Below are 24,669 nucleotides of genomic sequence, written 5' to 3'. Positions count from 1 at the left end.
GATGTGAAGAGCTGACTCATTTGAAAAGACCCTGATGCTGGGAAAGATTGAAGGCAGGAGGAGAAGGGGCCGACAGAGGATGAGATGGTTGGATGGCATCACCGACTCAATGGACATGGGTTTGAGTAAACTCCAGGAGTTGGTGATGGACGGGGAGGCCTGGCATACTGCGGTTCATGGGGTCATAGTCAGACACAACTGAGTGAACTGAACTGAAGCAGACTAAGAGAGAGAACCCATTATGAAAGCCAAGTCATTTTATAACTTAATCTTAAAAGTGAAATTCCATCACTTTTTTCCTATTCACTAGAAGCCAGTCACTGGATCCAGCTCACACTCAGGGAGAGAGGATTACACAAGGTGATAAGTAACAGGAGGTAAGGATTACTAGCAGCCATCTTAGGGACTGCCTACCACACAACTCAAGTGTCCAACAGTGGTATAACAGGTAAATAAATTATGGTCTATTTAAATACAGTGAAATATTAAAGAAAACTAATTACAGCTACTTGCATCAAGAAATGACTCACAGACAAAATGCCGGGGAAAAAATAAGCACACACAAAAAATAATCATATGGTATGATTCTAATTATATAACATGGAAAAAGAGGCAAAACTAATCTGACAATAGAAATTGTATAAAGGTTGCCTTTGCAGAGGAAGGGCTTCCCTGATAGCTCATTTGGTAAAGAATCTGCCTGCAATGAGGGGACCCCGGTTTGATTCCTGGGTTGGGAAGATACCCTGGAGAAGGGAAAGGCTACCTACTCCAGTATTATGATAAGGAGAATTCCATGGACCACAGGGTCACAAAGGGTTGGACACAACTGAGCAACTTTCACTCACTCACTCACTCACTTGCAGAGGAAGGATGGCCTAATGAGTAGGAAAGTTGCTTCCAGAATGTCAGTAATGTTTTAGATCCTGACCTGGATCATGACTACATGGGGGGTGGGGTTCATTTCATAAAACTGAAGAATCTGTCTGTATATTTTGGTGTCTGCACTCTTCTGTATGCTTACTATACTTCATTTAAAGGTTTTTACTTGAAAAAATTAACCCCTCAAAATTCAGAATTGTATTTATATGGTAACTTTTTATTTTGGTATAATTTTAAGTTAGCAGGAAATTTGCAAGACTCATGCAAAGCACTCCAGTATTCACCAAGATTCACCAAGTGTTTACATTTTGCCCCATGCTTTATTATTCTTTCTTTTAAATATTTACTTTCCACTACACACATTTAGGGGACTTCCCGGTGGTAAGAAGTGGTAAAGAATTATGGTTGCTCAATGATAAAGAATCCATGTACAATGCAGGAAATGCAGAAGACTTAGGTTTGATCTCTGGGTCGAAAAGATCCACTGGACAAGGGCGTGGCAACCCACAGCAGTAGTCTTGCTGGGAAAATCCTTACTTTTATATATTTATTCATTAACTGGTGTACATCAGTATGCATTCACAGATTCTTATTCTAGTTAGTGGATTATTATGTTACTATCCTCAATTCTGAGATTCTAATTGTTCTCCATTTGGCTATTTAGAGACCTAAGCTAAATTCTTTACCTAATTTACTTATTACCAGCCAAGTGATCTTATATTCTGAAATTCCCTCATAATGTAATAAAAGTAGACTGTGAGTTTAGACTTCACAATGTACCCAAGTACAACAAATGTATACGGGAAAGGCAGTACAACATAAGAAAAGAAAGAGGGAAAATTAGAGCAAGGCTATAAACCATAAGTCAAGAAATCTCCCTAGTTTTTATCTTTAAGTTTCAGTAATAAATGGTTAGCTCAAAATAAATGACAAGAACAGGGATGGGTTTTTAAGGCTATGTTAAAATATGCCATTTTTGAAATCAGGAATAAACAGTAGTTAAAGTTCACAGAGAAATAACTTCAGGCTTCTATTTTCTTCGTTGTAAAAGCTTCCTTTTCCATTTTCATTTGTCGGACACAACTGATTGACTAACACACAAGGCTACATGATAAGTATCAACTAACAATAGTAAGAACTAGAAGTTCACCTATAACTCAGCACAATACAAAAAGAAATTGTTTATAAGACCAGGTTGTTTTTTCTCAGTAGGATGTTTTTAAGTAATCGCTCTTTATTTATGGAGAGACAATTCTTCTCAGTCAACGAGCTCTATTTTCTGCATCTTGAGCAACAAACAAAATCTCTAAGAAGCATTCTACCTTTCAAAATCTAGATTATGTTAAATAACTCCTACATCTATGGATAAAAGCCTGTCAAAGAAAGTGGGGCTTTTTTCTCACATTGAAGATCAGGAGTTGGCAGCAAACACCTCCAGCACTCTAAAAACCCGACAAGTAAAATCAATGCACGCCAGTAGGAAATGAAAAGCAAAAATCAGAAGACAGAGTTTGACCATTGCCCCAGCAATGGAATTAATCTATCAGAGAGATTAGAAATTGAAAGATTGCAACAGAGAATTATAGAATTGGAAAGGTAAGCTCTGTTTAGGGAAAACACTACATTGGGAGCATTAATCTCTTATAGGATTGGTTACTTTAACCAGCCTTGGACACAATCAAATACCTAGACTTCAAGTGAGGAAGCTTTGACATCACTGCATATCTTCCTACAAAGCCTAATGAACCGCAACTGGCTTCTGGTAACACCCACAACCACTTCATGACCCCTTCAAACTGCAAAATGGAAATGGAAATTAGGCTCAATGACATTTAGTCATCCAAACTGTTTTGAAAAGTTTACAGCAAAAAGATGAGAAGAAAATCATATGTTGTGCTATGAAAATCAAGAGAAGAGAGTTTTAGAAAAAAGGGAGATCAACAGTGTCAAATACCACAGAGAAGTTAAAACAGGGAGGGCTGGGAAAAAACACTTTTGCCTTGTGATTCAGAAGCCAGGACTGCTATTCAATGAGCAATTTAAATCACAGGGACAGAAGTTGAAGGAGCAGGAGGAGTCAAGACAGCAGAACTAGGAACAACTATGCATTTAGAAAATGGAGTTTCATTCTTAAACCAGCAACAATAAAAGGATTAGAAAAGAGGCTAAGAGTTCCATCGAAGTCAAACAAAGGTTTTTGGTATGTGTGTGTTCCAACACAGGGAAGAAAGATTATGTATACAAGCAGAGGAGAGAAGAGGAAATTAAAAGTTCTCAAGTTAGGACTTCCCTGGTGGTCCAGTGATTAAGAATCCACCTGCCAATGCAGGGGATATAGTTTCAATCCTGGGTCCAGGAAGATTCCACATAGCTTGGGGCAACTAAGTCCATGCCACAACTACTGAAGCCCTAGTGCAGAGCTCATGCTCCCAAACAAGAGAAGCCATCATTGAGAAGCCCTCAAACCACAATGAAGAGAAAGCCCATAAGCAGCAACAAAGACCCAGCACAGCCAAAAAATAAATTAATAACCAAACAGAGAATTATTTTTAGTAAATAAATGAAATGAAAGCCAACTTTAAAATTTTTTAAAAGCAGGCGTGAAAGGTTTTTTCACAATGGGTTTGCCACCAAGAACATGTGTCATAAAAACCATCACTAAATCTACGTCAGAATGGGAAAGGAAAAAACTTATATCCACATTGCTGTCACTGGACAGGTAGATTCAGGCAAGTCTACCACTACTGGCCATCTGATCTACAAATGTGGTGGAGTTGACAAAGAACCATCAAAAAGTTTGAGAGAGAGGCTGCTGAGATGGGAGAGGTCTCCTTCAAGGATGTCTGGGTCTTGGATAAACTGAAAGCTGAACATAAGATATCACCATTAATATCTCCCCAAGGAAATTCGAGGCCAGCAAGTACTATGTGACCAACATTGATGCCCCAGAACACAAAGACTTATCAACAACATGACTACAGACATATCTCAGTCTGACTGTGCTGTCCCGATTGTTGTTGCTGGTGCTGATGAATTTGAAGCAGTCATCTCCAAGAATGGGCAGACCTGTGAGCATGCCCTTCTGGCCTATACTCTGAGTATGAAACAACTAATCGTTAGTGTTAACAAAATGAATTCTACTGAGCCACCCTAGAGCCAGAAGAGATACAACAAGGAAATCATTAAGGAAGCCAGCACCTACATTAAGAAAATTGGCTACAACCCTGACACATTTGTGCCAATTTCTGGTTGGAATGGTGACAACATGCCGGAGCCAAGTGCTAACACACCTTGGTTCAAGGACTGGAAATTCACCTGTAAAGATGGCAAAGATAGTGGAACCACGCTGCTTGAAGCTCTGGACTGCCTCCTGCCACCAATTTTTCCAACTGACCAGCCCTTGCATCTGCCCCTCTAAGACATCTATAAAATTGGTGGCATTGGTACTGTCCAATGCAGACTGGTGTTCTCCAGTCAATGTTACAACTGAAGTGAAGTCTATTGAAATGCATCATGACCTTTGAGTGACTCCCTTCCTGGGGACAATGTGGATTTTTATGTCAAAATATTCATTGTGGCAATGTAGCTAGTGACAGCAGAAAAGACCCACCAATGGAAGCAGCTGGCTTCACAGCTCAAGGTGATTATCTTGAACCAATCAGGCTAAATCAGTGCTGGATACACACCTGTGCTGGACTGCCACACAGCTCACATCACTTGCAAGTTTACTGAGCTGAAGACTGATGGTCATTCTGAGGAAAACCTGGAAGTGGCCCCTAATTCTTGAAGCAGGTGATGCTGCCATCATTGATATCGTTTCTGGTGAGCCCATGTGTGTTGAGAGCGTCTCTGATTATCCTCCTCTGGGTCATATTTTACTGTTCATGACATGAGATAGATGGTTGTGAGTGTCATCAAAACAGTGGACAAGAACACAGCTGGAGCTGGCAAGGTCACCAAGTCTTCCCAGAAAGCTCAGAAGACTAAGTCAATATTATCCCCAATACCTGCCACCCCAGTCTTAATCAGTGGTGGAAGAACAGTCTCAGAACTGTTTGTCTCAATTGGCCATTTACATTCAATAATAAAAGACAGGGTTAATGATAACACTGCATCACAAAACCTTCAGAAGGAAAGGAGAATGTTTTGTGGACCATTTGTTTTGTATGGGCAGTTTAAAGTTATTAGTTTTTAAAATCAGAAATTTTTTATTTGAATATTTTTTAATTTTTATTTTATATTTGAGCATAGTTGATTAACAATGCTAGTTTCAGGTGTACAGCAAAGTGATTCAGTTATTCTTATACATGTATCTGTTCTTTTTCAAATTCCTTTTCCCATTTAGATTACTACAGAATATTGAGCAGCATTCCCTGTGCTATACAGTAGATGCTTGTTGTTTATCTATTTAAATATAGCAACATGCATGAAAATCAGCAGTTTTTAATGGAAACAACTTGACCAAAAGTCTATCACAGAATTTTGAGTTCCATTAAAACAAACCTTTTATTTAACTTTTATTTATTTTTGGTCATGCTGGGTCTTCGTTGCAGCTCAAAGAAGAGTTTTCTCTAGTTGCAAGGTGTTCTCTAGTTGCAGAGAATGGGCTCTAGAGATGCGGACTCTAGTTGTAGTGTACAGGCTTTGCACATGGGTTCTCAGTTCCCCGATCAGGGATTGAACCTGAGTCCCCTGCATTGGAAGGCAGATTCTTAGCTACTGGACCACCAGAAAAGTCCTAAAACAAAGCTTGATGAGAGGGGAAAAGTGCAAAAGATAAGAGACTTGCTCGCTGCCTCTAGAATTGTATAATCTAGAGGGAGAAACAGGGCTAATTTTCATGAAAAGGCAATAAAAACACACAGAAAAAAGGTCAGAAATAAGTGCAAACTAATATAAGCAGACCTCAGTTAGCTTTAGTGGTAATGAAATGTTTTCTCAAGTACGAAAACCTATTCACATAACATTTTAATTCATTTCAGTTATCTACTGCCACACAACAAAGTACTCTAAAACTTAGTGGCTAAAACCACAATCATTGTATTTGCTTGTATTCTGCAACTTGGGCAGAGCTGGGCAGCCTATCTCTGCCCCACATAGAGTCATCCAAAGTATCAACAGCTACAGAAGAGGCTGAAGAAGCTGCTTCCAAAATGACCTTATTCACATGGCTGGTGAGTTGGTTGTGACTGTTGGCTGGAAGCTCAGAGGCTGCTGTTAGCCAAGCCTTCACCCAGCGTTCCTCCATGTGGTTAGGTTGGGCTTTACACTACACAACATGGAAGTCCAATGCCACTTGCCCCTGAATGCAAGTTCAGTTCAGTTCAGTTCAGTGGCTCAGTCGTGTCCGACTCTCTGTGACCCCATGAATCACAGCACGCCAGGCCTCCCTGTCCGTCACCAACTCGCGGAGTTCACTCAAACTCATGTCCACAGAGTCGGTGATGCCATCCAGCCATCTTATTCTCTGTCGCCCCGTTCTCCTCCCGCCCCCAACCTTTCCCAGCATCAGAGTCCTTTCCAGTGAGTCAACTCGTCGCATGAGGTGACCAAAGTATTGGAGTTTCAGCTTTAGCATCAGTCCTTCCAATGACCCTGAATGCAAAAGTAGAAGCTATTAAGTTTTCTTAAGGCATACAGTCTGTAAAGAATCTGACTGCAATGCGGGAGACCCAGGTTCAATCCCTGGGTGGAGACGGTCCCCAGAGAAGGAATGGCAATTCACTCCAGTATTCTTGCCTGGAGAATTCCATGGACAGAGGAGCCTGGCCAGCTACAGTTCATGGGGTCACAAAGAGTAAGACACGACAGAGCGACTAACACACACACACACAAACACACTTGGTACAAAGAGTCGGACACAACTTAGTGACTAACACACACGGCACAAGGAGTCAGACACAACTGAGCAACTAACACACACACACACAAACGGCATAGGCCTAGGATGAATTCTAAGGACCAAAGCAAGTTGTAGGCCAGCTCAGATTCAACAGAAGGGAACTATCAACGGTGCAAAACTGAGAGGCAAGATTCATTTGGGACTACCAAAATGCATCACTAAAAACAAAGCTAGTGGAGGTGATGGAATTCCAGTGGAGCTATTTCAAATCCTAAAAGATGATGCTGTGAAAGTGCTGCACTCAATATGCCAGCAAATTTGGAAAACTCAGCAGTGGCCACAGGACTGGAAAAGGTCAGTTTTCATTCCAGTCCCAAAGAAAGGCAATGCCAAAGAATGCTCAAACTACTGCACAATTACACTCATCTCACATGCCAGTAAAGTAATGCGCAAAATTCTACAAGCCAGGCTTCAACAACATGTGAATAATGAACTTCCAGATGTTCAAGCTGATTTTAGAAAAGGCAGAGGAACAGGAGATCAAATTGCCAACATCTGCTGGATCACTGAAAAAGCAAGAGAGTTCCAGAAAAACATCTATTTCTGCTTTACTGACTGTGCCAAAGCCTTTGACTGTGTGGATCACAATAAACTATGGAAAAATCTTAAAGAGATGGGAATACCAGACCACTTGACCTGCCTCTTGAGAAATCTGTATGCAGGTCAAGAAGCAACAGTTAGAACTGGACATGGAACAACAGACTGGTTCCAAATAGGAAAAGGAGTACATCAAGGCTGTATATTGTCACCCTGCTTATTTAACTTATATGCAGAGTACATCATGAGAAACACTAGGCTTGATGAAGCACAAGCTGGAATCAAGATTGCTGGGAGAAATATCAATAACCTCCGATATACAGATGACACCACACTGATGGCAGAAAGTGAAGAAGAACTAAAGAACCTCTTGATGAAAGTGAAAGAGGAGGGTGCAAAAGTTCACTTATAGCTCAACATTCATAAAACTAAGATCATGGCATCCGGTCCCATCACTTCATGGCAAATAGATGGGGAAACAGTGGAAATAGTGGCAGACTTTATTTTTGGGGACTCCAAAATCACTGCAGATACTGACTGCAGTCATGAAATTAAAAGATGCTTGCTCCCTGGAAGGAAAGTTATGACCAACCTAGACAGCATATTAAAAAAAAGAGACATTACTTTGCCAACAAAGGTCCAGCTCTTCAAGGCTATGGTTTTTCCAGTGGTCATGTATGGATGTGAGTTGGACTATAAAGAAAGCAGAGCGCCAAAGAATTGATGCTTTTGAACTGTGGTGTTGAAGAAGACTCTTGAGAGTCCCTTGGACTGCAAGGAGATCCAACCAGTCCTTCCTAAAGGAAATCAGTCCTGAATATTCATTGGAAGGATTGATGCTGAGGCTGAAACTCCAATACTTTGGCCTCCTGATGTGAAGAACTGTCTCATTTGAAAAGACCCTGATGCTGGTAAAGATTGAAGGCGGCAGGAGGAGAAGGGGACGACAAAGGATGAGATGGTTGGACTGCATCACTGACTCGATGGACATGAGTTTGAGTAAGCTCCTGGAGTTGACGATGGACAGGGAGGCCTGGCGTGCTGCAGTCCATGGGGTCACAGTCAGACAAGACTGAGCGACTGAACTGACTGACCAAAGTAACAGTCTACCACAGGTTGTTTGGTTTTTGATTTTCTGGTTTTCGACTTTTTGCCAAGTGTTCTATAGCTGTACATTTATCATTAAAGTGAAGTGAAGTCACTCAGTCGTGTCCGACTCTTTGCAACACCGTGGATTGTAGCCCACCAGGCTCCTCCATCCATGGAATTTTCTAGGCAAGAGTACTGGAGTGGGTTGCCATTTCCTTCTCCAGGGGATCTTCCTGATCCAGGGATCGAACCCGGGTCTCCTGCATTGCAGGCAGGCGCTTTACCATCTGAGCTACCAGGGAATCAACCAATATTTGTCATTACCTCTGTATTAATTTTTCAAAGTAACTTTTAAAAGCTTGTTTACAATGACATCCAACATATGTTATTAATATGTCATAAAGGTTTTGACAATAAAGACCGTCAGTTATCTTACACAACAAAATCTAGAGACAAGTGGGTCTAACTCTGCTCAGCAACAGCTCAATGACATCATCAAGTATTCAAGGGATTTTCCAGGGGGTTTTCTATCTTTCCATACAACAATCTTCAGCATGTTCACGTCTCATCTTTAAAGATTTGTCCCCTAGGGGACTTCACTGGTGGTCCAATGGCTAAGACTCCTTGCTCCCAAGGCAGGGAGCCAGATCCCACATGTCCTGACTAAGAGTGCACATGCTGCAATTAAATACATATTTTTAAAAAAGACTTGTCCCAACGTCACAAGAGGCTCCTCAATCTATCTCTTAAGAAAGCGCAAGATAGAGCCTCCTCTTAAAGCTTTCTCTTTATCTGGAAGAAAAGTATTTCCTAGAAGCTGCCTTCCTTCAATTTCTAATTCCAGACCATTCTCAGATTTCACTGGATCAGTGATTACAGGGGCTTCCCAGGTGGCGCCCGTGGTAAAGAACTTGCCTGCCAATGCAGGAGACATAAGAGACACAGGTTCGATCCCTGAATTGGGAAGATCCCCTGGCGAAGGAAATGGCAACCCACTCCAGTATTCTTGCCTAGAGAATTCCATGGAAAGAGGAGCCTGGAAGGCTACAGTACATGAGGTCGCAAAGACTCGGACACGGTTAAAGTAACTTAGCATGCACTGTAATTACAATATTTGTTGTAGCTCAGTTAGGTCCGACTCTGCTACCCCACTGACTGCCTACAGCACGCCAGGCTTCCCAACATATTACAGTGATTCAGTGAGTGAAGTCACTCAGTCGTGTCTGACTCTTTTCGACCCCATGGACTGTAGCCTACCAGGCTCCTCCCTCCATGGGATTCTCCAGGCAAGAATACTAGAGTGGGTTGCCATTTCCTTCTCCAGGGGATCTTCCTGACCCAGAGATCGAACCAAGGTCTCCCGCATTGCAGGCAGACGCTTTAACCTCTGAGCCACCAGGGAAGCCCATATTACAGTATTCAGTTCAGTTCAGCTCAGTTCAGTTGCTCAGTTGTGTCCGACTCTCGCGACCCCATGAATCACAGCACGCCAGGCCTCCCTGTTCATCACCAACTCCCGGAGTTCACACAAACTCATGTCCACAGAGTCGGTGATGCCATCCAGCCATCTCATTCTCTGTCGTCCCCGTCTCCTCCAGCCCCCAACCTTTCCTAGCATCAGAGTCTTTTCCAGTGAGTCAACTAATCGCATGAGTTGGCCAAAGTATTGCAGTTTCAGCTTTAGCATCAGTCCTTCCAATGAACACCCAGGATTGATCTCCCTTAGAATGGACTGGTTGGATCTCCTTGCAGTCCAAGGGACTCTCAAGAGTCTTCTCCAACACCACAGTTCAAAAGCATCAATTCTTCGGCGCTCAGCTTTCTTCACAGTCCAACTCTCACATCCATACATGACCACGGGAAAAACCATAGCCTTAAAAAAAAAAAAAAAACACCATAGCCTTGACTAGATGGACCTTTGTTGGCAAAGTAATGTCTCTGCTTTTTAATATACTATCAAGGTTGGTCATAACTTTCCTTCCAAGGGGCAAGCGTCTTTTAATTTCATGGCTGCAATCACCATCTGCAGTGATTTTGGAGCCCAAAAAAATAAAGTCAGACACTGTTTCCACTGTTTTTCCATCTATTTCCCATGAAGTGATGGGATCAGATGCCATGATCTTTGTTTTCTGAATGTTGAGCTTCAAGCCAACCTTTTCACTCTCCTCTTTCACTTTCATCAAGAGGCTTTTTAGTTCCTCTTCACTTTCTGCCATAAGGGTAGTGTCATCTGCATATCTGAGGTTATTGATATTTCTCCCGGCAATCTTGATTCCAGCTTGTGCTTCTTCCAGCCCAGCGTTCCTCATGATATACTTGCAAATAAGTTAAATAAGCAAGGTGACAATATACAGCCTTGACGTACAAAAAATCAAACATCACTGGGTACAGAAAACCCACACCGAGGACAGCCAAGACCCTCTGGAGAGTATTTTTTAGAGAATAGTGTATTTAAAGGATAGAGGGAAAACGGCTCAGGATTTACTGCTGCTAAGTCACTTCAGTCGTGCCCGACTCTGTGCGACCCCATAGACGGCAGCCCACCAGGCTCCCCCGCCCCTGCGATTCTCCAGGCAAGAACACTGGAGTGGGTTGCCAGTTTCTTCTCCAATGCGTGAAAGTGAAGTCGCTCAGTCGTGTCCGACTCTTAGCGACCCTATCGACCGCAGTGCACCAGGCTTCTCCACTAACAAAAGAACTTCAGTCTCCTGAAAACAGTATCAGCGCGATCGCGTTAATTTTCCCTTGCGGCTTCTTACCCACTTCAAATATGGCCGCCAAGGGCCAGTCTCCTTTACCTCCTGAGCGTGGTATAAAGCTCTGACTTCACGCCCATTTCCAAAAGGGCGTCCTCCCGCGAGGCTGCGGTTCTCAGTGCGCAGACGCGAAGGTACGTCCTCTTCCCGGCAAGATGGCGCTGGCGTTGATGTGCGGACGCCGGGAGCTTCTGCGCTTACTACGGCCGCAGCGTCAGGTAAGGATACCCCGGTGCCGAGCGCCAGGATGCCGCGCTGTCCCTGTGAGCCGAGCCAGGAGTGGCTTGTGCAGACGGGCGTGAGCAGACGCTGACCTGCTCACCCGGCCCTCCCTCTCGCGGCCTCGGGTCATGTGAGGACGCGGGAGGGTTACGTCCCAGACCCCGCGGGGTCAGCAGCCGCGTATTTTAGTCTGTGCCTGGGACAAGCGTCACCTCTTCTAGAGCAACCCCAGCCTCAGCTTCTGGGCCCCGGGGTGGGTCTGCGGTAGCTGAGATGCAGGACTCACAGCTTGCATGCTTTCAGGCTCGCAATCTGAGCGCGGGGAGTAGAAAAGTCCTCACCTGTGGAAATTGTCTGCCTGTCTCTTGAGGGGGAGGGGTGAGCATAATAAGCGATTTTACCTGATCAAAGGACTCCGTCTCCCTTTTACCCACTCAGTTCCACAGCGTCGCAGGGCCCTGCCAGTGGCCTCGGAAACCGCCGACAGCTGGGCTCGGGTTCCCAGCCGACCGGTGCCGCGGGCACCCGCGCTATGTCCTGCTCATGGCCCCAGGCCCCCGCGGCCTCAGTACCTCTGCCGTCTCTTTTGCAGAAGCCCAGGTAAGAGACGTTTCGTCCCTGAAATGTTAGGAATGATGCTTCTTGCAGATTTTATTTTTATTTTGCTTTGACTGGGAGGCGGGGACATGGAGCTGTGTTCTTGTCCACACACCACCCAACTCCCCAAATGATAGCTTCTCTGCTTGGGATAGATTTTCACATCAGTGGTAAAATTATTGAGAGCACAGGAGGAAAAATTTATGTTGTAAACAAGGCGTTGTTTGCCAGAATGGTGGCAAGCCACTGATGGTGAAATAAGATGCAATTCTGTTTGTATATTGGAAAAATTATAATTTGCATGTCAAATGTGGATAAAGAATGTCACTTGCCATATCAGGAAACAAAGTATGTTGAGGCCAGCAGTCCCAGTGGCCACCCCCAACAGGTGCACCCTGAGGGAATTGAGGATGGAGAAACAGAATACTCACTGTAGCTAGTTAGGGTACATATCAAAGGAATGATTTCAATAAACCCAAACTGGCATCTTTCCATACATAGAAAAACACTAAATTCATTAACTTGAGACTTCTGGTTTTTATTAGCAGTAATTTTTTGGTGTTGTAATTACCTGGTTGGGCTGGGGTTGGGGAGCATTGTTTGGAAAAACTCCTGTATATCCTAGCTCCTCCCTTACCTCTTCTGAACAGTCTCTCAGAGCTGAGAGGCTGTGTCCTAGGCTTAAGACCTGAATAATAATAAGTGTTAGTTGCTCAGTTATGTCCAGCTCTTTGCAACTCCGTGGACTGTAGCCCCTCAGGCTCCTCTGTGCATGGAATTCTCCAGGCAAGAATACTGGAGTGGGTAGCCATTCTCTTCTCCAGGGGATCTTCCCCACCCAAGAATCAAACCCTGGTCTCCTGCATTGCAGGGTGATTCTTTACCATCTGAGCCACCAGGGAAGCCCCTCAGCAATGCTCCCAAATAGACTGAGATTCTGGGCAGTCTTTTGTCTGACCATGCCAATTCTCAGGGACTTCAGTCATCTTAATCTTGGTTGCATCAGCCTATACAACAATGACCTTTACTTTCTTATATGTTTCGAGGAGTAAACTTTATAGATCTTCTGAAGGCTACATCCTTTGTACTTTCTTGTAGGGGTACCTCTTTTGTCTTACTGATTTGAGTTAATACTGCCTGTCAGTAATAATTAAAATTAAAATACCTCCTGTCAGTAACCATTGATCTTTTAAATTGGGAAAATGTCTTAATAGATATATTTTTACAGAGCTCTCATTATATACAGCTGTTTTATTGGTACCTATGGGGAAAAAAAAACAGAAGGTTAACTACACACACAGTGGTTAACCTAAGAATTCTGTTAGTTTTTTTAGTTGTTTTTTTTTAAGGTTTGGGAAACCTTATTTGTGGTTTCTGTTCCCCTTCAGTGAGTGGGTCTTACAGATGCTAATAAAAACATGAAGATAATTAATGCTGATAGGGCTGATTAACGGAGATTTAAAAAAGGAAGAGAAAGTCTAGAAACTTCTTCCCACTAAAGTGGAAATGTTAAAGGAACTTGTGTCCCAGATGGATAAAGAAATCTTTAAGTAGTTATATTAAGAAATAAGATATATAAAACAGATGCTAATAGGATTAAAACAAAAGGTTTCAACACATTACCTTAGGTTGGATGGACCAACATTATTGGTCCCCAGTATTAGATTTTCTGCCCCCTAAAGGCTAGCAGAAACTTACAGAGCTATCTGACTAACAATTGCTTGGGACAACAGTTAGGCCAATTGATTAAGTTAGAAAATTGACAAAAGAGCCTGAGTACCTTGGGCTTCCCTGATGGCTCAGAGATTAAAGCATCTGCCTCCAATGAGGGAGACCCGGGTTCGATCCCTGGGTCGGGAAGATCCCCTGGAGAAGGAAACAGTAACCCACTCCAGTATTCTTGCCTGGAGAATCCCATGGACGGAGAAGCCTGGTAGGCTACAGTCCACGGGGTCGCAAAGAGTAGGACACGACTGAGCGACGGAACGGACGGACGGACCTTGGCTCAACCTCTCACTGGGAACCCAGAGCCTTTTATACAAAAATAGATCAGATGATTCAATTAAAAGGAAGTTTCTGGACTCCTTCTGAGACCAAGACTTGATGTGATCCTGATGGAGACTAAAATTAAAGTTATAGAAGTTGATAAAAATGAGATAAAAATTTATCAAAACTGGTCTATTTAAATGGGCTTTATGTAAGATGATTATATCTCTTTTGCCTTATTGTGGGATAGACATCATGTCTCACTCCCCTGCCTGTTATTAGACAGGGCATATAAATCTGCCCCTCAGACTGTATTAATTAAGCATACTAAAGGAAACCAGTACGGTTACCAGAGCACACACAACATAAAGTAAAAACCGGGAGCTGATGTTCCAGAGCTAACAATGTTCTGGTCTAACTGGTGCACTCAGAAAGAGGGCCTTTGTTGAATACCTTATAAAAACTTTTGAAGACATAGTAAATTGAACCCTAAAGTTCTATAATGTAGAACTCTTAATTTTCAGTTTAGTTGGAAGTCAGTGATTAAAAAAAAACAAAGAAAATTTAGTTTGGCAGATCAGTCATTTAGTATCACTTAGGCAATTGACCAGTTCTTTGGGAAATTAAAAGCAACTATTTTTTTCTTGAAAATTTCTACAAGTCAGAAATGTAAATATAGCCCCTAAACAAGTAAATTTATTAATACTTGATTATAACTTAAGTTTTTTGTTGTTGTTGGTTGCTAAGTTGTGTCCGACTCTCTGTGACCCCATGGGCTATAGTCCCCCCACGCTTCTCTGTCCATTGGATTTCTCAGGCAAGAATATTGGAGTGGGTTGCCATTTCCTTCTCCACATAACTGAGTATTTTAATGAAACTATGAGATCTCTAGTTTTGTCTGTTTGTATGTCTGTATATACATTATACATATAAAATGTCACTACCTCTGGGTATACTTTCTAAATTAAATTTATAAAAGCCTTCTATTTAATTGACTTTAAGTGCTTACGAATTACCTATTTCTAAATTTAAAGGAAACTGGCCAGAATTAATTTCAGGTTCATGTGATCTAGAAATAGTAAATTAATATCTGGTGTTAAAGCTAGCTGAAGCATGCTGGCTTAATCAATTAGACATATCCTTTATTCTACCTAGGTTTAGTAAAAGTCAGTAAGTTCATATTCTTTGGCAGAGCTTTCAGTAAGAAAAAATAATAACTTGGTGATATTTTCCTAAGTTATGAAATCCACAAGCCACATGGTGCGGCGCAAAAAAATAAAGGTAAATGAAATGAGTTGTCAACTGGCGGGGGGGGGCGGAAAGCACAACATAAAGGTTGAGAGTTGTGTCTTATTTGGGGCATTTAGTTCAGTTGCTCAGTTGTGTCTGACTCTTTGCACCCCAATGGACTGCAGCACACCAGGCTTCCCTGTCCATCACCAACTCTGGAGCTTACTCAAACTCATGTCCATCAAGTCGGTGATGCTATCCAACCATCTCATCCACTGTCGGCCCCTTCTCCTCCTGCCTTCGATCTTTCCCAGAATCAGGGTCTTTTCAAATAAGTCAGTTCTTTGCATCAGGTGGCCAAAGTATTGGAGTTTCAGCTTCAGCATCAGTCCTTCCAATGAATATTCAGGACTGATTTCCTTTAGGATGGACTGGTTGGATCTCCTTGCAGTCCAAGGGACTCTCAAGAGTCTTCTCCAACACCACAGTTCAAAAGCATCAATTCTTCTGTGCTCAGCTTTCTTTATAGTCCAACTCTCACATCCATACATGACTACTGGAAAAACCATAGCTTTGACTAGACAGACCTTCGTTGGCAAAGTAATGTCTCTGCTTCTTAATATGCTGTCTAGGTTGGAGCTTTTCTTCCAAGGAGCAAGCGTCTTTTTAATTTCATGGCTGCAGTCACCATCTGCAGTGATTTTGGAGCCCCCCAAAATAAAGGATGCTGGCTCACTGTTTCCATTGTTTCCCCATCTTTTTGCCTGAAGTGATGGGACCGGATGCCATGATCTTAGTTTTCTGAATGTTGAGCTTTAAGCCAACTTTTTCACTCACCTCTTTCACTTTCATCAAGAGGCTCTTTAGTTCTTCACTTTCTGCCATCAGGGTGGTGTCATCTGCGTATCTGAGGTTATTGATATTTCTTCCAGCAGTCTTGATTCCAGCTTGGGGTTCATCCAGTGCAGCATTTTGCATGAGGTACTCTGCATATAAGTTAAATAAGCAGGATGACAATATACAGCCTTGATGTACTCCTTTCCCAATTTGGAATCAGTCGGTTGTTCCATGTCCAGTTCTAACTTGTTTCTTGACCTGCATACAGATTTCTCATTACGCAGATAAGGTTGTCTGATATTCCCATCTCTTTCAGAATTTTCCACAGTTTATTGTGATCCACACAATCAAAGACTTCGGTGTAGTCAGTAAAGCAGATATTTTTCTGGAACTCTCTTGCTTTTTTGATGACCCAACGGAAATTGGCAATTTGATCTCTGGTTCCTCTTCCTTTTTCTAAATCTAGCTTGAACATCTGGAAGTTCACAGTTCACGCATTGTTGAAGCCTGGCTTGGAGAATGTGGGGCATCACTGAGGACTTAACTAGGATGCAGGCTCTCAGCTCTGAGGGATTTTTCCAAAGATGTGAGGGAGGAGCCAGGGTATATAGGAGTTTTGCAAAACAAACAAAAAAGTAGTTGAAACATCAAAGGATTACTGTTAAAGAAAAACCAAGTGTCTCAAGTTAATGAGTTTAGCACTTTTCTGTGTAAGGAAAGATACAGGAGTCTTTTGTTCAGTTGCTCAGTGGTGTCCACCTCTTTGTGACCCCATGAACTGCACCATGCCAGGCTTCCCTGTCCTTCACCATCTCCTGGAGTTTGCTCAGATTCATATCCATTGAGTCAATGATGCCATCCAACCATCTCATCGTTTGTCACCCCCTTTTCCTCTTGCCCTCAGTCTTTCCCAGCATCGGGGTCTTTTCCAGTGAGTTGACTCTTCACATCAGGTGGCCAAAGAATCAGAACTTCAGCATCAGTGCTTCCAATGAATATTCAGTGTTGATGGCCTTTAGGATTGACTACATTGATCTTCTTGCAGTCCAAGGGACTCTCAGTGTCTTCTCCAGCACCACAGTTCAAAAGCATCAATTCTTCGGCACTCAGCCTTCTTTATGATCCAACTCTCACATCTGTACATGACTACTGCAAAAACCATAGCTTTGACTGTATGGACTTTGTGGGCAAAGTGATGTCTCTGCTTTTTAATATGTTGTCTAGATTTGTCATAGTTTTTCTTCCAAGGAGCAAGCGTCTTTTAATTTAGTGGCTGCCGCCACTGTCCATGGTGATTTTGGAGCCCAAGAAAATAAAGTCTGTCACTGTTTCCATTGTTTCCCCATCTATTTGCTATGAAGTAGTGGAACCAGATGCCATGATCTTAGTTTTTTTGATGTTGAGTTTTGAGCCAGCTTTTTCACTCTCCTCTTTGACCTGTATCAAGAGGCTCTTTAGTTCCGCTTCACTTTCTGCCTTTAGGGTGGAGTCATCTGCATATCTGAGGTTATTGATATTTCTCCCTGCAGTCTTGATTCCCGCTTGAGCTTCATCCAGTTCTGCATTTCACTTGATGTACTCTGCATAGAAGTTAAATAGGCAGGGTGACAATATGCAGCCTGACGTACTCCTTTACCAGTTTCGAACCAGTCTGTTGTTCATGTCTTATTCTACCTATTGCTTCTTGACTTGCATACAGGTTTCTCAGGAGGCACGTAAGATGTTCTGGTATTCTTACCTCTAAGAATTTTCTGCAGTTTGTTGTGACCCACATAGTCAAAGGCTTTAACATAGTCAATGAAGCAGAAGTAGCTGTTTCTCTGGAATTCCCTTGCTTTTTCTGTGATTCAGTGTATGTTGGCAGTTTCACATCTGGTTGCTATGCCTTTTCTAAATCCAGTTTGTGCAACTAAAGTTCTCAGTTCATGCGCTGTTGAAGCCTCGCTTGGAGGTTGTTGAGCGTTGCTTTGCTGGCATGTGAGATACGTGCACTGAGCGGTTTGAGCACTCTTTGGCGTTGCCCTTCTTTGGGGTTGGAGTAAAACTGACTTCTTCCAGTCCTGTGGCCACTGCTGAGTTTTCCTAAATTTGCTGGCATGTTGCTTGCAGCACTTTCATAGCATCATCTTTTAGGATTTGAAATAATTCAAATGGAATTCCATCACTTCCACTAGCTTTGTTTGTAGTAACGCTTCCTAAGGCCCACTTGACTTCACACTTCAGGATGTCTGGCTCTAGATGAGTGATCACACCATCGTGGTTATCCATGTTGGTCAAACTTAACTGCAGTTGCAATAAAAGAGCCCCATATTGGCCATTTACAGGGCAAGATTTCCTTTAATTTCCAATTAAGTGAGTACTGTATAAGTTTTGTACATACATAGACTTGGCTAGAGTGTTAGTTGAAGGCAAAGATGTTGGGCCAACCTCTCATCTAATCACCCAGTTTAGACTGCTCAGTGTCTCTACTGAGCAACTCCCCATCTTTCATCTGGGCTCCCCTAGTGTCTTTCAGCTGGGGAGCCAGGTACCAGTTAGACACTGCCAAATAAAACTCGGAATCATCAGCCATTAGTCAGGAGATCCAAGAATCCCCCTGATTATCTGGACTTTCCAAGGATGCAGACAGTCCCAAGAGGCTTCTGCTAATATGAGGCCCTAGGTCCTCGTAGAGTTCAGGTGAAGGAGAGAGGTAGCAGTCACCAAAATTGTTAACTGTAAAAAGTGTACAACCTAAAAGGTGAAGGTTATGTTTTATTCAGTGAACTTGCTAAGGACTTAAGCCTGGAAGACTGCCTCTCAGATAAACTCTGCGGGACTGTTCCAAAGAGGTAAGGGAGGAGCCCGGATATATGGAAGTTTGGGGAGGTGGAGGCGAACAGGTAGTCAGAATATCAAAAGATTTTTTTTAAAAGATTATTATTAAAAACTAGATACCTCAAGTTGGTGAGTTTAGCACTCTTCTATGTATAGACTGATGTAAGAGTCTGGGCTTGCTGAGATCATTCTTTTGATAAGCACCTTAAGTATATAGCGCCAGTATTCTGTTTTTCTCCATCCTGAATCCCCTCGGGGTATACAGTTGAGGGTGGCTGATGGCTGCTGCATCCTTTGGTTACTGATATGGCAGGCAACATTTTTCTTCCACATAGCGGTCTTCACAGGCTATCTAGAGAATTTTAGATTATCAACAGGGCCTGATCCAAAACTAGCACTTTGAGTGGCCTATCAGCAGAATCTTTGCCAGATCTACAAATCAGCCTTCCTAGTGCCATGGGACAAAGCTAGTCATAATGCCTCCCAACTTTTGGTCAAATTTCTGACCTGAAAAGAAAAAAAAGAAAAAACATATGACCTGACAAAGAATGTCACCTGCCATGTCAGCAAACAAAGTATATTGAGGCCATCAGCCAGTGCAGCCACCCCTACAGGGCATCCTGAGGGGATTCAGGATGGAGAAGCAGAATACTGGCCCTAGAAAGTTAAGGTATATATCAAAGGAATGATTTCAATAAGCCCAGACTCTTGTAGCTTTCCATACATAGAAAAGCACTAAAATTCATTATCTTGAGACACCTGGTTTTTCTTTAATTAGCAGTAATCTTTTGGTGTTTGACTACCTGGTTTTTGGGGGTTGTTTGTTTGTTTTGCAGAAACTCTTGCATATCCTGGCTCCTTCCTCAGAGCTGAGAGGCTGTGTCCTGGGCTTAAGTCCTCAGTATTGTCCCAAGTAAAACACAATTCTCAACTTTAAGATTGTGCATTTTTTCAGTTGACACAATTACAACTTGCATGTCCCTGATTTCATGAACATTAATATTTCTCAGCACCAAGTAGATACCATCTTAAAAACTGAGTTGTTTAAAGAAAAATTATAATAGTTTCAGTGTACGCAAAATCGTGCCAGTGATACTGATGCAACTGAAGTTTGGAAAATGCTAATATAAGAAATAAATTCCTAACATGAAGGAGAGTGATTAAGTCTTATTCTGAGTCTTATCTTCCTGCTTAGAGGGAAAAATAAAATATCCTTTTTTTAAAATTGTGAACAGGAATATGTATTTAAAATAAGTAACCTTTACAAAGTAATGTTTTTTGAAAAACTGACACAAATACCATAAGCATCATAAAACCCAGAAAAATAATAAAATTTTAATTGACTTCCTGACATTAAATGTCCTTTTTAAGCTTTGAATTCTTTGGACAGTATAGGCTACCATGGGAGAACAAGAAATAGGAAGTCCAGAGAGTACCCCAGTGTTGATTATTGTAAGAGGGACCTCGTTTTCTATGTGTCTGCCCCCTGCTGAATATAAGGTGCTTAGTCGCTCAACCATATCCGACTCTGTGTGACCCTTTGGACGGTAGCCGACCAGGCTTCTCTGTCCATGGCATTTTTCAGACAAGAATACTAGTGTGGTTTGCCATTTCTTCCTCTAGGGACCAAATATAATACATGACTTTTTCCCCCCACAGGTTCCGGCCCCTCCAGTCATTCCTGCAACTCCCCCACCAACAGCAGTACCTGAAGTGGCTTCTGGAGAGGCCGCAGATATCATCCAAGCTGCCGCAGAGCAGAGCTTTGCTGAACTTGGGCTGGGGTCCTACACCCCAGTGGGACTGATCCAGAACTTGCTTGAATTTATGCATGTTAACCTAGGCCTGCCATGGTGGGGAGCCATTGCTGCATGTAAGGGGAACATATCTGTACGAGCGTAGAGGAAATGGGGTTTGGGGTAGAACTCTAAAGATAGCAGCTCTGTGCGGGATAGAGGAAATAGTTGCAGGAGTTTATAGCTGAGAAAAGCCGATGATGCAAATGAGTGATAGAGATTCAGAACACTTAGATGCACTGCACTGTATTTCTTGAGGGGCATTTTATTTTTTTTTTTTTTTCATTTTATTTATTTTTGTTTTATTGGAGGCAAATTACATTAATATATTGGTTGGTTTTGCCATACATTGACATGAATCTGCCCCGGGTGTACATGTGTTCCCCTTGAGGGGCATTTTAAAACCACTGGGTCATCTAGGATTTAAGAAGTGTAAATTTTTGAATGTGAGGGTGGGGTGTAAGTATGGGTACCTCCATAACAGAGATGAAGCCTGATTCAAGAGAGCAGAAGTTCAGGTCAGATGGGAAGACACATCGCTCCTCTTCTTAGGTTAAAACTGCTTTAAATTCTCTCTCTCCCCATGCATTGCTCCAGTGATCCTCCTCCTCTCCCCCGTGTCTTCAGCTTCTCCGTCTTTATTGCTTACTCTGAACATATAGGCGTGTGCAAGCATACCATGTGTTTCTTGATAAATTCCTTCCGCTCATCGTTATTCAATTTTAACTACTACTCTTTCTCCTTCTCTTCATAGCTATCATTTAAAAGGGTATTCTGCACCCAGTAGGCTTTCCTCTCTTTCTGTTCTGTGACCCTCAGCAGTCTGACTTACACCATCTCGTTCTAACTGCCAGTGATTTCATTTCTTAGTCCACTTGTCATACTTGCCCTTTCTGCATCAGACGCGGTAGAGGGAGGAGTCTGCCCCTCGGCTTTTGCCGCTTTCTGTCCATGTCCCCCATCTCCACACTCAGTACTCTGCCGCCCCTGCAGTGCTGGTGTTCCCGGTTCCATCCTTAGCTCCCTCCTTTCCGTTCACTTCACCATTTATCATTATGGTGATAAAGCCTAAGTGTGTATCTCCCCGTCTCTTCTCAGCCCGGGCCCACTTGCTTATCACACATACCATCAACTAAATAAATATTTGTTGAAATGGTCGAGAAATGTGAAATGTAAGAAAAGAAATAGGAAGGAGTTAAAGTTACCTCCTATTCCAGACATTTCTAGGACAGCGTTTTTCAGACTTCATTCCTGGGAGCCCCAGAGTTCTGTGAAAGTGCTTCTGAGCAAAGCAAATTCCAGAGATTGAACAATCTTAACAATCAGACAGCCTCCTCACCCAGGGCAGCTTGATTTTATTTGTTACATATATTGTGGTTACACTTAGAATTGAGGAAAAAAGGAGTCCATTAATCATAGAAAAGTTTGGAAACCATTGATCTATTAAAGTAGCTTCTGTCACCTTTTTGAGGAAATAAGATTCCTGGTCATTTGTCTGGAGAAGTTAATGCCAGACTTTTGATGTCAAAGCAGAGGACTGAGCCTCGAAGGAACTGAGTCACACCATGCCCTTTGTTTTGGGGCCCTGTGGGCCTGAGTCACAGGGTGGGAAAGTCTGGGTAAGAGACCCTCTCAGGGAGGACCTAGAAACTTTTAGCGGTCTAGCTACAGAATGGCTTGATGGAGAATGCAGAACGTCACTCCACTCCTAGTTTGTGTTTCCAGGCACAGTCCTTGCCCGCTGCCTGGTGTTTCCTCTCATCGTGAAGGGCCAGCGAGAGGCAGCCAAGATTCACAATCACTTGCCAGAGATTCAGAAGTTTTCCGCTCGCATCAGAGAGGCCAAGTTGACAGGAAACCACACAGAATGTGAGTCAGTTGCAGAGCGAGCATGGGAGAGGACCTGCTTTCCCTGCATACAGCTGGGGCGGGGAGGGGGCAGTGGTAGGAGGGAAACAACTCAAAGTGGGAGTCACTGCAGTTGGGCGAGTTCTAAGATACGCCTGCTTGGGCCTAATGCTTACAGCGCCTGGCCAGGGTCAGTTAGATTTGACTCGTGGGCCAGGTTATGAGGATGGTCACCTCCACCAACCTGTTAGCCCAACCATTAACTTCTACTCCCTTCCCAGTTTACAGGGCCTCCTCGGAGATGACATTCTACCAGAAAAAGCATGATATTAAACTCTTTAGACCTCTCATTCTACCCCTGACTCAGGTGAGCAAAAAATGTTTCCCCTCTCACTTCAGAAACAATCAGATTAAGAGAAACAACGACAAAAATAAAAAACTATCTCCGTGTTTCCCATGCCCTAGACCCTAAAAGCAGGTTGGTGGTGATATTATGCTACATAAGCCCATTATGGGTTTCAATAATGGAGTAATTAAAATGGTCCCTCTGTTAAAGGGTCCTGACACTGTTTATCCTGTGTCACAGGCCCCAATCTTCATCTCCTTCTTCATTGCCTTGAGAGAAATGGCCAACCTTCCCGTGCCCAGCCTGCAGACAGGTGGTCTCTGGTGGTTCCAGGATCTCACACTATCTGACCCCATCTATGTATTACCTCTGGTGGTCACAGCTACAATGTGGGGTGTCCTTGAGGTAAGCCCGGGTTTGCCAGGTGCCTGTCCTACAGAGTGGGGAGTGAAAAGAAAGCAGTTGTATAGAATGGTCATTCTTCACTCCTTGGAGAAACAGAACTGATGCGTAAGAGATCTGAGCCAGGATCAACTAAAATTGACATGCATTTGCTTGTCAAACACATGTTCTTCCCTTGCTTTTTCTTTTTTTTCCCAGTTAGGTGCTGAAACTGGCATGCAAAGTTCTGACCTTCAGTGGATGAGAAATTTTATCAGACTCATGCCCCTGGCAGTCTTGCCTATAACTATCCATTTCCCCACGGTAGGTGATGGCTTAGGGGCTGGCTCCAAGTCTCCTGGCAAGCTGCCTAGAGACGCAGCTTCTGAGTGCCTTCTCTTCTCATCCAGGCAGTGTTCATGTACTGGCTCTCCTCCAACATGTTTTCCCTGGGCCAGGTGGCCTGTCTCCGTATTCCTGCTGTACGCACTGTACTGAAAATTCCCCAACGTGTTGTGCACGACCCAGACAAGTTACCTCCACGGGAAGGCTTCATAAAGAGCTTCAAACAAGGTAAGGGCCTGTCCTCTGTGACAAGGACAGGGGGAATGTGGTCTCGAAATGGGTGCAGGACCAATGGCCTTCCTCCCCTTTACACAGGCTGGAAGAATGCTGAAATGGCCCATCAGCTACAGGAGCGGGAACGACGCATGCAGAACCACTTGGAGCTCGCTGCCAGGGGTAAATAACCCTCGCGGGCTGAATTCTGTCGTTTGTTTCTTCCTTTTCTTCGTTCATCGGGATTTGTTTTCTCTTCTTCCCCAGGTCCGTTACGACAGACGTTTGCCCACAACCCTCTGCTGCAGCATGGAAAGAATGACCCTCCCAACACCCCCAACAGCAGCAGCAGCAACAAAGCAAAGTCAAAGCAGCCCTGGCGTGACACACTTGGCTGACCTCTGCTGCCTGCTCACACTGGCAGAAACTGTCTTTTCAGAGGCTCAGCCTTCGAACACGATTTCATGCTGGGTCTTTGCGCCAGACCTAGAAACTGTGGGACATGTTGGTGTTCATTTTAAAATTGGATTCCACTACAGACTCTTCCACCTAAGTGTGAAAGAACCCTGGAAGCCAAGTGATCGTCCCGTTCGCAGAGTTAGTAAACCTCTGTGCTATACACTGCTTCCTAACACTTATTAAACAGGGAAATCGATCACATGCTTCAGAAAGAATAGTTTGGGTGATGATTGCTCTTGCTGGCCCACGATCTTAGGAGGCATCTCAGTGTTGTAACCTGGCATTAAGGGCTCGATGTGTTGTCATGCCCATATTTGCCTTGTAGTCAGAGGTGTATGCCTGATAAGTGGAGAATGTATATGGAGGAAACACATTCACTTATTCCAAGATTATCTATACAATATCCTTCAAGAAGTAGATGTGCTC

The 24,669-nt window shown here is 43.2% G+C and overlaps 1 protein-coding gene across 1 annotated transcript; it reads left to right on the top strand.

The window, feature by feature from the left end:
- The first annotated feature begins 11,245 nt into the window (after positions 1 to 11,245).
- On the top strand, positions 11,246 to 24,460 carry OXA1L (OXA1L mitochondrial inner membrane insertase). Its single transcript, XM_055435741.2, has 10 exons — positions 11,246 to 11,384; positions 11,827 to 11,988; positions 20,515 to 20,728; positions 22,377 to 22,520; positions 22,781 to 22,866; positions 23,086 to 23,250; positions 23,446 to 23,550; positions 23,637 to 23,799; positions 23,887 to 23,967; positions 24,052 to 24,460. Exons 1-10 carry the CDS (start codon positions 11,322 to 11,324, stop codon positions 24,180 to 24,182), a joined length of 1,314 nt encoding a protein of 437 aa, XP_055291716.1. The 5' UTR covers positions 11,246 to 11,321; the 3' UTR covers positions 24,183 to 24,460.
- Positions 24,461 to 24,669: the final 209 nt, after the last annotated feature.

Source organism: Moschus berezovskii, chromosome 9 (genome assembly GCF_049115385.1).
Source record: "Moschus berezovskii isolate FMDL1 chromosome 9, NW_MosBer_1.0, whole genome shotgun sequence".
Lineage (NCBI taxonomy): Eukaryota > Metazoa > Chordata > Mammalia > Artiodactyla > Moschidae > Moschus > Moschus berezovskii.
This window is presented reverse-complemented; position numbering and strand designations above follow the sequence as displayed.

Excerpts from the sequence above, each read along its gene's own strand:
- OXA1L (XM_055435741.2), top strand. The coding sequence starts at position 11,322 with ATGGCGCTGGCGTTGATGTGCGGACGCCGGGAGCTTCTGCGCTTACTA. Across the intron at positions 11,989-20,514 it reads TCTCTTTTGCAGAAGCCCAG|GTTCCGGCCCCTCCAGTCAT; the intron begins GTAAGAGACGTT and ends TTCCCCCCACAG. Across the intron at positions 23,551-23,636 it reads TAACTATCCATTTCCCCACG|GCAGTGTTCATGTACTGGCT; the intron begins GTAGGTGATGGC and ends CTTCTCATCCAG.